Source organism: Syngnathoides biaculeatus, chromosome 20 (assembly GCF_019802595.1).
Source record: "Syngnathoides biaculeatus isolate LvHL_M chromosome 20, ASM1980259v1, whole genome shotgun sequence".
NCBI classification, from domain to species: domain Eukaryota; kingdom Metazoa; phylum Chordata; class Actinopteri; order Syngnathiformes; family Syngnathidae; genus Syngnathoides; species Syngnathoides biaculeatus.
The window spans coordinates 8,244,540-8,257,077 of NC_084659.1; the positions used below are offsets into that span (position 1 = coordinate 8,244,540).

General features: G+C 50.2%; 1 protein-coding gene across 3 annotated transcripts in view; it reads right to left on the minus strand.

Moving 5' to 3' along the window:
* Positions 1-309: 309 nt before the first annotated feature.
* Positions 310-12,538, minus strand: part of plxna4 (plexin A4) — a 117,232-nt gene continuing 105,003 nt past the window's right edge. For all 3 annotated transcript variants that reach the window (XM_061806458.1, XM_061806459.1, XM_061806460.1), the window contains 11 exons: positions 12,138-12,406; positions 9,556-9,622; positions 8,990-9,136; positions 8,718-8,877; positions 7,681-7,784; positions 6,990-7,089; positions 5,818-6,008; positions 4,070-4,239; positions 2,456-2,668; positions 1,003-1,153; positions 310-448 (listed from right to left, as the gene is read on the minus strand). In XM_061806458.1, coding sequence (XP_061662442.1) covers positions 353-448; positions 1,003-1,153; positions 2,456-2,668; positions 4,070-4,239; positions 5,818-6,008; positions 6,990-7,089; positions 7,681-7,784; positions 8,718-8,877; positions 8,990-9,136; positions 9,556-9,622; positions 12,138-12,406 — 1,668 coding nt within the window. In that variant the 3' untranslated portion in view covers positions 310-352. The remainder of the gene's footprint in view (positions 449-1,002; positions 1,154-2,455; positions 2,669-4,069; positions 4,240-5,817; positions 6,009-6,989; positions 7,090-7,680; positions 7,785-8,717; positions 8,878-8,989; positions 9,137-9,555; positions 9,623-12,137; positions 12,407-12,538) is intronic.

A 12,538-nucleotide genomic window follows, 5' to 3' on the forward strand; every position in this document is an offset into this window, starting at 1 on the left:
GGCGCAGTCTTTTTCACTGGAGAAGAGATCTCGAACCGCCGTCCATTTGTCGTTTCTTCTCCAAGTTTGAAAGAATTTTACCTGTCAGTAAATTCTCGAAGGCAACCTAAAAATGTAATTTTTCTTTTTTTTTCTGTGTCTGTATGCAGCAGTGGATGAGGGACAAAAACATTTTCAATCGAGGAAGCAGGAATGAAAGAAAAACCAAAAGAGGAACAGGTTTTCGCTCAGGCACGGCTCGGTGTCGGACAAGAGTGTGGACGGTGACGGGCGGTCGGTCGGGCCAAGGAAGGAAGGGGGGGGAGGTCGTTGGATGCGTCTTCTTCCCAGTGCACCCTGGGAAATGCGGTCCTCAGCTCTCCAACGTCATGAAGGCCACCACCTGCTCCAGCTTGAAGGCCAGCCTCTGCTTCCTGGCCGCGTCGTCCTGCTCCAGTGCGCAGACAATCTGACACACAAAAAGTGTGAAAAGTGACTCGACTGTTCCTCTGCCTGTCGCCGGTCGCGTCCACGCAACAGTTTGCATTTTTTTGAATCTTCAATTATTCAATATAATCAAGCAGACACACGAAAAACCTTTTTTTTTCGCAGAGGATTGAGAATACATGACTGAGTAAAAGCGGTGAGTGAGTTAGTAGCCCGTCTATGGTAATTCCCATTCTGTGTGAATGAGGGCTCAAACCCTGAAAAACATAATTTTGGCCTCTTATTTGGGGAACTTTACAAAGCGTTTTTTAATGCATGTAAAGCTTGTGGGAGGGAAAAAATCTATAAATGTTTTTTATTTTATTATGGTCATTCTGGGTCGTGAGTTCGTATCTCACTGGGGTCTCTACTCCCCAAGTGGTGTTCCGTCAGGAAGGGCATCCGGCGTAAAAACCGTGCCGAACAAATATGAGCGCTCATCTGAGATGTCACGCGGCGGCCACCACTAACGGGACAAGCCGAAAGAAACTTTCTTTCTCTGTGTCGCGGCGCGTCGGCACGCGAAAGCGCACAAACCTCCTCAGTGTATTTGCCCACGTAGGAGTAGATCTCACTCAGCGAGCTCATGCTGTTGAACTCGTTCATGTGCATGCGCGATTGTTCGGCCAAGTAGGCGTTCATGTCCTGGTCGCTGATGGCTGGCATCTTGCTGATGTCTGAGTAGTACCTGCAAACACACGCACGCAAAACAACATGGAGGCTTTCAACCTTGAACGCCGCAGCGCGCGTTCACACTTGGTTGGAGTCAGCAGCAGCTGTGGTGCATCCATCAGCAATGTTAATTATAACCGCCTATTTGCATATTGAAATCCCGCAGCCCCATCCAACTGGAGGACAAGCGCGGCCCTTTTTTGCAGAGGGGGGCGGGGGGGGGGGGGGGGGGGGGCGCTTCGGGGCTGCGGTGTGCGCCAGACGTCTTGACGGGATGGCGGGTGATGGTCGTTGTGGACATTTTGCACACAACACCCGTGTGTTGTCTGTGTGCACTGCGGCGTGCTTGTGGCGCTAAAATGCTCTTGACAGTGACAGTATTATATGACATATACTATGGCGTGATGAAAAATAAAAGAAGAAGAGGGCCTTCCTCTTCCTTTTCTCCACATTGTTTGTGTTGAAGTGACAATTACGACCCTGCACCCAACAGTACAACCCGTTTTACATACTGAACAACTAATATATTGCGGCAAAAAAACGTTCTATTAGACAACCGACAAGCATTTTTTGTTTTTGTTTTGAGGGTGGGGAGTGGATACGAAACGATTTTACAGCAACGATCCACTTGTAATTCAAACAAAGGGCTGTAAAAAGTACGCTTCGCCAAAGTGCTGACCCATACGCCGGCGCACTTGTAAACAAAAGACTTTAATGGCCGCCGCGGCGTTTACTTCTGGTGGAGGCCATCAAATCGGGCCATCAAATTTGCGGGAAGTGTCGTCGTGTCTGCAACCCACCTCGCGTAATTTCTCCAAATTAATGACGGCAACATCCCGGAGCTACTTGGAACCTTTGCAGCGTCCGACTAGTTCCTGTCTAACGTCTGACCCTCCTCAACTCGTGACCCTTTGGCATCGTGTCTGATGAATCAGCGCCCTCGCACCTGGACGCACGTATCAGTAAATCACTTTCCCGGCAGGCCCCGGGACCGCAACACACGTGACAAACGAGAGCGCCGCCGAACCGCGCACACACACACCCGCCGACGCTGCCGACGCATGAATAACTCACGCTGCGTCGCCATCTTTTATTCACGAGTCTTTCTGAGCGCCCTCAGACAAGTCAATGTAATAGAAGTCTCGTTTGGACAAATGACTGCGAGTATATTCTCTCTCACGCACGCACGCGCTGGAAAGGTTTCAGACCGCAAGGTTCTCACATCATGCCTACAACGTGTTCGGCGCCCCGTAGATTACAATCTCTCAAATTGTCGGATGGAGACGGAATCAAAACGCGGCGTCGGGCCTGAGCTCACCTCTCCACCCAGCTCTTGTAGCTGGGGATGTCCTTGGCATACAGCAGCTTGTTGGAGGGCGAGTCCTTCCCAAGGCGGTGCTCCGAGGTGGAGCAGGAGTCCATGAAGGTCTGGGCCACCACAGACAGGCAGGCGTCGGTGATGCTGCTCTTGTGGATGTCGAACACAAACTGAGGGTTCTTGATCACGTTCACCCAGAAACGCAGAGGTAGGCTGCCGGGGAAAAGGACCAAAAAAATGTTAAAAAATGATGACGCCCCTACATTAGTCCAGCAACTACAGCAGATCGAGGAGCTGCAAGAACACAAGACCGGCCGATGACAATTCATGTAACGGTGAGTTGGATTTGTAATCGCCGTCTCCTATTTTGTGCCTGTCCAGCAATAAGAAAGACATACAACGGCCGTTTGGGGCAAAATGAATCACGAGGGGCCGCGGGCGACTTGGATCACCACATCTTCACAATCGTCCGCACTTTCAGCTGACGTGGCAAAAACCCAAACAGAGCAGCTGATCCAGGAAATGCAATCACGGTGCGGGGGGGGGGGGGGGGGACGACGACACCCACCCCATCCACGCCCACAAAGCTATTAAGATGGACAATCTAGCACAAGAGGATTTGGACCACAGGAAGTAAAAGTCTGCATTATGACTTGAAAATTAATCGAAGCAAAGAATCTAGAGGGATTAGGTGCGGGGGATAAGAGGGATATTTAGGCTGCCGCTAAGCCGGCCCAGCTGCCCCCTTCTACGAGTTCTTTCGAACGATCCCGTTCGCTCAAAAGCAGCGACGTCATAGTGCCCATGCATCATCAATCACAATTTTGTCCGCGGTGATTTCATGCTGGGTAAATTCTCGAGATATTAGATGGCTGTCGTCTGCACACTCCGTTTAAATATCAGCTGCCAGGATCAGATTCCGAACGAGTGAACGAACGTCTCGTAATGTAGACGTCGGCTCAGTCGAATGAACGCAACGCGAGATTAGTATTTGCTTTCTTCCTGGCTGCGGCTTACAATATTATGTAATGTTTAGAGTCGAGAAAATAGCTGCGCAGCAAAAATCGACATAGCTGGAAATGACATTTGTAATACGGTATTGTGACGTACGACAATGTGCTGGAGAATTTGTGATAAGACGATGTACACTGTGTACTATTGTAAGACATCAATTGTAGCTTGATATGACTTTTGATGCGTCGGGAGACATGTCTATGGAAATCTTAATAATGGCGTTACAATAGTGGTTTTGTCATTCATATTCATGTGAGTGAAGCATGCTGGGATCTTTGGCAAAGGGTCAGGAGGCTAATAAGATATTAGTGTGTGTGTTGAACTCCCACTGAGTCCACTTGCCGCTTTTCATTATTTCCCCTCCTTCACAGCTCAGTTAACCCCTCGCCGCCCTCCAGTTCATCAGCGCATTTTACGATTAATCGTACATTTGCGACCGTGGAGATTTCCGCGGGGAGTTCCGGCCCGAAAATGTGTGCCAACGGAGATTGTTGGCAGCTCGCCTCTAAGATGGCCGATGGCTATTAAGCCTTGCGGTGACACCGGCCAAAATTCGGCGACCGCATCCCGGGCAAACCCTGGACGGCCTTTTACGCTCACCAGTTGCTTTTCCATGTGTGCCGCACGTGCGGGTCGTGGATGTTGTGTTTGTCGGCCTGCTCGTCCAGGAAGTCAAACATGTACTTGATGGCGAGCGGCAGGGCGCTTCCTCGGTGCGCCGTGCTGAAGATGGTCTCGAAGAGGTCGTCCACAAACTTCTGCAGCGTGCCCTGTACAGAAAGCGTGCGTGTTGGACAGCTTGCATGACGACGTGTCGATTGACATTTCACAACTTCTCGCGAACGGGCGGGGCACCTCCTAAACCTCCCGCGTGCGCACCACGGTTGACCCTCATTTGATTTAATGTCGGTGACTTGACAGGAAGAGGAAGAAGAGGCGCTGGAATCTAATCCTCTTGTGGAATGAGCGAGTGGGATGCAATGAAAAGACAGAGGTTCCTAATAGAAATGAACATCAAATCCAAATTGGGCTGGAGTGTCGCCGCCAATCGGAGGAAGGAGAGAATCCTGTTTGCCGGCCAAGCACAGAGGTGGGGAGAGACACGCGACTTTTACTCAAGTAACATTTTGGATAAATTGTACATGTCGGCGTACTTTGGATGCACCGCGCTTTTTACATTTGTTTGAGTATTTCTGTGAAGAAGAATCGATATTTCTACTCGGGTACAATGAACAGCAAACAGCTTCTTCATTTAATTTAATAAAAAAATAGTTTCTAAGAGGCCTTATGCTTGTGTTGTTATTTTTTTCCATTTGACATTCATGCTTTGATTTGTTTTACTTAAATCAGAAATGATTCACAAGTTACACTTTACTTACTGAAGTAAATATTTACTCTTTATTTTGACTTGAGTCATATAACGTACTCTAAAGTAACATTACAGTACCCTTACTTGGCTACTCTCCCCGCCTCTGGGCAATCCTAACTGTAATTGTAATCCTCAAGCTTTCTTTTTTTCCCCCGCCCATCATGCGGAGCGAACCGTATCTCGCTGGATCAAGCCCACGGGCCCTTTTTGCCAGACTATTATCTGACAAGCGGACGTGACGTATAGCGGGCGTGCGGCGCCGCGGCAATGACATTTCACGTCCTCCATCTCGAGAGCGCACGTCGGCAGACATCACCGCCGGCTGCTCTTGTTCCCCCGACGGCGGCGAAACGCGCGCTCACCGTTACAGCGGCGGCACCAGGTGCCGTACATGTCGAAAATGAGCCCCGATAAAATAAAAGCTGTCACTCGCTGTCTTCTTTGTTTTTTTTTTCGTGTATGTTTATAGCCTTTGACAAGTATATCACAAGTGTAGCAGGCGCACAAAATACTCCCATAAAAGATCCACTGAGAACTAAAAGTGGGCTCAGTCCATCTCGTCATTTTACAGCTGAGCGCAAACCTGCACTCACTGATGAATCTGGAAACGCGAAAGTTGGGTGTTCAAACATTTCGAGGTGGGCTAAACACCGTATGGTTTCTCGTGCTTAGGCCCGCTCGGAGAGACTCCCATTATTGTCTTTTCTAGTGCAAGAAAAACCTCAAACAGCCTCTAATCTTGAGCTCTTTTGATAGGATGCCTTGTCGACGCTCGAGTCGAGAGAGGAGAAAAACAAACAAAACTACTAAACTATCAACTTTCTCTCTCATCTCGCCTCCTCGAGGGAGGAGAGCAAGAATACATTTGAATAATCCTCTCCAAGGAGATGATTCCCGCAAATGAAGATGCAAATGAGGGCGAGGCTTTTCCGGAGTCACGGGAACGCCGGATGGGGGTCAGGCCGAGCGGAGGGCTCACCTTGGTGGCCAGAAGTCTGGTCAGGTAGATCTCGGAGACCATCTTGCTGCCGCGGTCGCCCTCCTTCTGGTCGCCGTGCTCGTGGTTCTTGACCAGGTGCCACACTTTGATGCCGCTCTCCAGGTCGGGCGTGATCATGGGCGTCCGCGAGCGCAGGCTGTCGGGGCTTCCCGTGTACTTGATCATGTTCTCTGGGAGAGGGCGAACCACCAAATGGAAAGCATTTCAATATTAAAGCATAAAAAGTGTGACCCCCCCCCCTTCCCCACCCACCCTCTAAAAGTGGTTAAATCTTCATCTTTGTGGTGGTGATGAGACAGCGGCTGACACAAAATCGAAGAGGTAAAATACGAGGCGCCCACCCGGCGGACGGAGCGGGCCATGACATTTCCAAAACACACGGCTCACTGAATGTTGACACAGTGTGAGTGGAAATTGATCACCGGCTTTTCGTGCGCAATCAATCGCTCTCGAGAGGCAAAGACGGAGGAGATACCTGCAGAAAGTCTGTGAGAGAAGTTTGGGATGGGAACTATTTGGATCCCGGTTTTATTCTTCTGGTGTTTTCATGCATCCTCATCAAATTTCTCCAGCAACATTTGGAGACAAATTGGATGGCACTCGCCTTTGAAGAACGACCATCACACTCTTCCTGGCTCGCGTTTTTTTGGGCTTTGGCGTCGAGGCCGCACGCGCCAATACTGCACCGCGTCTGATGTGCGCCGAGTTCCCGAGTACGAGCCGAGCAGAGTACACTGCGAAATGCCTGCAACGGTCAGCTAGGAACATCCCGACATAGCTTGAATTTTGCCCATTGAAATGATTTGGAAATTAATTTCACCCCACCTAATAAAGTTTGTTTAATGAGTCTTTCTCCCCTGCCGTGTACTTTGGCCTGTTTTACTGCCACTTCCCCTGTTTTATCGAGTTGTTCCTTGCTTGGATCAAGGGTTCTAGACCAGGGATATTGTTGATTTTCACGAACAGTGGGCCTCTAAAGCCTTTTGAGACTCCGTTGCGATTCTATCTAGATAAATATGACTTGCTTTTAATGAAGGAAAAATAGCACTGTATTGTACTGCTGCCGACTCAAACAACTCATTCGTCAAGGTACAACTGTAATGTGTGTGAGCGCCCCCTGTCGTTTTTGGCCCACGGATGCGGAAACTCACCATATTTGCTTGCAGACGTTCGGGACACAGTGGAGTTGTTCACCGAGTTATAGGCTGTCACTTGCTTGGGAACCAAGGCCATCACGGCATTGTCGGGCACCTACAGAACACAATCGGAAATTTACAGACGCAATTCATGTATAAACACCGTGAATTATTGTCGGAATATGTGATTAAACCTCCGTCCCGCATCCACACTGATGATTGACAGTTTAGCGCAGGCCCATGTGACGTTTCTATTTAATTGTGACGCGCTCCTCTCGGGGATGAGTAAAGTGTGAAGCGAGTATTGCGCGAATGCGCGTGCGTGTGTGTAAACGTGTGACGCCATGTCAGCTCCCAGCTCATCCGAACTGGATTCAATTAACACAACTGGGATCCTGCACAAACATACACACACGCAGCGTGAGAGCGTTGTGAATAATGCGAGTAGCCGCACTGCAGGGTTAATTGAAGTGATCTCTATCATTGTTTGGCTGGATGGGACAGGGAATAAGCACCCGGGGCCTTTTTGTGCGTGCCAGATTATTAAGATACTATCATTATTTCACTCAATCTGCAATGTTGATATCGAGTGAAAGCAGGGGAGGGGAAGCGAGGGAGGCAGATCTTTGTATTCCCGCGTCTCTTCAACCTTCAGACATGCTCCCATTATATAGACGCTCGACGGGGCCACAAAGGGAGGGGTTACCTGATAGTGGGCCAGCATGTTGAGTCTTTTCCAGTCGCCTTCGATCTTGGTGGTGACGTCCTCGTCCTGCAGGATCACACGCTGACCTCGGCCTTGACGCCACTCTGAAAACCCAAATGCGGGACGACGACAAATGAGAACGCGTCCGCTAAATCAACAGGTATGCAAGCTAAACGCCTCGTTCCCCAGTCCATGGCGAGGGAAAAAAATATATATATATACTGCCAATCACCGCGGTCCGTCTGTGGAGGATTGAGCGGATTCAGCAGAATGTCCCGTTGTTGTTGTTCATATTACATTTTGAATCGTCACAGAAGATCTTCCCATCAAGATGGAAATGAGTGCCTGTCAACTGCCAAATCCCAGTGAAGCAAACGTGGGAAGCAAGAAGAATAGATGAAAGAATAAACTCAAACGTGGAGAAAAGTTGGATTACGCCAATTCACGTACGCTGTGTGCAGTTTGTACAATTGAACAAGTAGACTTCTGGGAAAGTATCTTATTCTGCAGTTTGTGCAGCAACATATTCTCACAGTGACAAAAGCCACTGCCTTCTTTTGTTCTCGGCTCTGCAGGCAACTGCATCAAAGGGAGAACACCCCCCCCCCCCCCCGCCAACCCCCAAAAAATTCTTTACAGGCAGTCGGATAACAACATTCATGACCGATCTGTCTCAGGAGAGACTCCCCCACAATCCCATTATCCTTATCACCCCATACGATCGTTGTGTGTGCGCGCACATGTGTAACTCTGCTTCTGTTTGTTCTCGACTAACGTTAAACAACAACTTCATGCCGATTATTGTCGAGCACGCTGGGGCAGCATTTGGTGCGCCAGCGCAAGCTAGCTACAAATGTTCACATGCATGCACAGTTATGGAGCTAATTCTGGAACGATGCTGTGGACTTCCTCTGCAGATGTGCTCTTCAGATCAGACACAAATGTTTTTCGTTTATAACTCCAAGACCACGATTTTAACTAAAGTTTAACTAAGTGATTCTCATCTTCTCGACTAGTCGTCGAGACGCCAGTCGTACCTAGGTCCATGTCAGAGGCTTTGAGGCGGTGCGAGTGCGGCACGTTCTTGTAGATGGCGTCCAGGATCTTCTCCTTCACCTGGCTGATGGTGTCACAGTTGAGCGCCTTCACCTGAATCTCTGGGCTTTTCTCATTCTCCGGGTGAATGCAGTTCACCACCTGAGCCCCCCCCCCCCCCAATGACACGTAGATGGTCAGCTACCAGTCACCAAAATACATACGTAGACCTACAGTGTGTGTGACGTGGGCTTGCTGATCCCTTCCTCCTCACCAGCGTCTTGTAGTCGATCTGCTGTCTTATGAGCTTGTCCTCGCTAAGCGAGTAGCGTGCCTCTCCCGTGATGGAGTCGATCGGGCCTTTCTCCATCTGCTGCTTGATGGCGCAGAAGAGCGAGAAGAGTGGTTCCCCCGCGCACTCCTGCACAAAGTTTGGACTCATCACATCGCTGGAGACAAACTTCCAAACGCGTCGTTCCTCGCAGGCGCGCCGCGCACCTAGCAACGCGGTCGAACCCTCACGAATTCTCGCGCAGGGTGTCGAGGTCATATTTGGAAAAATACATCACGTTTGAGACTACGGGAGAACGGCACATGACCGGAGAGATATGATCACAAGCGCTGGCTTCAAAAGGAAAAATTGTATATGACACTCGATCGGTCTGCGGAGAGCATTTGACTATTTGCCACACATGACTTCAATTCACCAGCATTGATGAGATCAAATGAGGAATGTCTCATTCGAACAACCGACAAAAACTAAATCAAGCAGAAGAGGGGAAACGGTTTCACGTTACATTGACGTAATTCAAATGATGATTCTGAAGTACTTTCCATTACCTTGAGAAACTTGTAGAGGAGAAAGGTGAACCAGTTGGTCAGCATTTTTTCCGCCACAGACTCGGTCCTGCAGAGAGAGACAACGCGTCATAAACAGGACGTATGCCTTCATTAATGTTCAGCATCAACATCATTTATGCCTCTTGGTTACACAAACATAATTGTGGCGACGCAAAATGGAAAAAAAAAAAAAAAAAAAAACACCGGCCAATCCTCGTGTCGGGGATTTGAACGCGATGCAAAGCAATTAAAAGGCTTGATTCGATCCCGCTGGATTGATGCGCTCCCTGTAGGAACACTGGCCTCATTATCGAGCCCCTTTTTTTTTTTTTTCCTCCCTCACTGGACTGACACTCTATCCGCGCACAATGGAAAGCCCATGAATATGTGTTTCCTTCAGTGCCTGGCATCCGTTCTGCGACAGCGCGCCTCGACCCTTTGTGACTGATCCCGTCTGAATGAATGAGTGACGCATGCATAAAAACATCAGTGGCGCTGGCGAGGGCAAATGCGAGGATCGGATATCTTTCTTTTTTTTTTTTTTTAATGTGTGGCCAGCAGCAGGGGACTGCGGGTGCACACGCACATTCAAAGGCATTAATATTTCAGGATTAGCCTACATTGTCGCTATTGTCGTTGAGTTTGGACGGCCACCTGCAGACCACCCGCCCGCCCGCTCGACGCCCACTTGAAGGGGCTCCGTGTAGGAGGAGGGAGGGAGTCCGCCGTGCCACTGGGCCGGGCTGGCACAACACCTGGGGAGGATTAGCTTCCCCGCATCTCGCCGCTACGACCCCTCCGCCGACCCCCACCCTCCTCTCGTCCCGCCACAAGGTCACCGGGGCCACGTTTGATCCTTTCTTTCGTAGGTCCTTGCCGGCCTGTAATCACACACGGCTCCAAATCCTCTCCATTTCCTCACGTTGCCCGTCTATCAAAGGCCTGAAAGGAGTGTGGAGAAAGGAGCGGGGAGGAGTGTGAGGACGGACGCAAGGAAAATGACAATTTCTCTTCCGGGAGGTACGCACTCCCATTTCTGGGAGTGCTTAAAGGGCGGCGTGCAGCAAAACCACAAACGCACCCCGCTCCGTGTGTTTGTGTTGACTGTGTCACACCTCCCTGGCAGCGTTTGCACCGTCGCTTTGCTGATGCATGTTCTCCATCACAGCGTAGTCCGTAGGCTGCAAATGGCAGTGAGATGCTTCGTGTCTAAATGAGATGACCTTCACTGCTTCTCCAAAACACAAACGCAACCTTTGTCTGAAACTTTTCCGGCCCCGAAAACTTCCGGCCCACTTCAAGCTAGTGCCACGCTCTCAGTTTATCTCTTGCCTTTGGAACCATCTTCACTGGACTTGAACTGCACAAGACTAGAATGACAATCGTGGCGTAATTGTTGATCCTTTGGGTAGTTTGACCGAACCGTGGCATACATATTCTGAACACACAAAAGATCTTTGAGGATTTGTGGGGGAAAAAAACTGTAAAACTTGAAGTGTCCGTTAAGCGTGGCTGTCATGATCCTGCCGCTCCAGCCTGGGCTGGGCGGGTGTCCGCGGTTGCGCTGATTGGAAGGTGCACACCTGCGCCTCATGCAGCCTGATTATGCTATGGATTCATATGACCGCGATGACAACTGGCCGGGGCCAGTTCGTATGATCTTCATGTCCCATTCGTGTGCTCCGGTATCCCCGATTGAACCTGTGTGTACCGACCTTCGTCCGTTCTCCGACCATCCCCGTAAGCCTGACTCCTTCGATACTTCTGCCTGCGTTGATTGTTCTCCCGTGTACCGACTCCTGCCTGTCCGCTCATCTGCTCTCTTCGCCCGACGTCCCAACTACCGCTGCTGCACCGGGCTGCCTGCTCGATCCCCTACCTCTGCATATAATAAACGTGTCTCTTCTTGAACTACCTTGCGTCTTCCGAGTTCCTGCATTTGGGTCCTACTCTCGTTTCCGATGGGACGTGACAGTGGCTCGAAGTGAAAATGACGCTTTGGGCGGCAAAACAAGGCTGACGTTAGCATTCAGCAAACAATACACAAAACTAAATTGGCGCGTGTGTGTGCGTGTGTGCGTGTGTGTGTGTGTACATGCAGTGTGTCCAAATGGTGGGATGAAGAGTAGGAGGAGGAAGAGGAAGACGAGATTGCGGCAGAGACTGCGACAGATGGTTGTGGAAGGCTCTCGTTAGTTAGCTTGCCTGGTGCTTGTACTTCAGCACAGGTTGAGATGGGACAGATGGAATGATGTGTGTGTGAGGATCGCACGCACACACACTTCTTGGCCAAGGAATCAGTGGGTAGCCGTGCTCAGATGCTGTGCCAGAGATACGCTGTTCGCACACTTTAAAGCATTGATTTAGTAATCAAGCAAGCAGAAACGGGGAGGAAGGAGAGGGTGGCAGAAATAAAGATGGTGACAGAAGTGGCGCACGCAATCCATGCAGACGGGATGAGGGAAACAATTCAGGATAACAAGAAGAAGAGGCAGTTGGGGCTATTTTCAGCCGACATCGATGGAAGCAGGGGAGAAGGATCGAACCAGACGGACATTTGCGTCGCTTGTTTCTCCACTTACCTGCGGAGGAGGAGCTTAGGGTGGTTCTTGCTCTCCAGGTTGCGGTCAATGAGGTCGGACAGCAGGTGCTTGAGCACGTCGGTGGCGTACTCCAGCTTGCTCTGCAGCACCGTCATGATGAGCGAGGCCACGTTGCCGCGGTCGCGCATGGAGAAGCCGCGCTGCGCCTCCAGCGTGCGAATGAAGCACAGCAGGTAGACCTTGTTGTTGATCAGCTGGCTGAACAGCTTCAGGCCCTTCTCCACCTGCTCCTGTCGGTAGCCTGGCACCTGGATCGCAAAACAAAACGGGTCATGACGGAGTTCTGTTCCTGCGGCGGGATCAAACAGTGTCGGGGTGAACTGCAACTGTGTTGGCGAGCGATATCGCGGGCGGGTTCTTGAGCGGGATTCCAAGTTTTG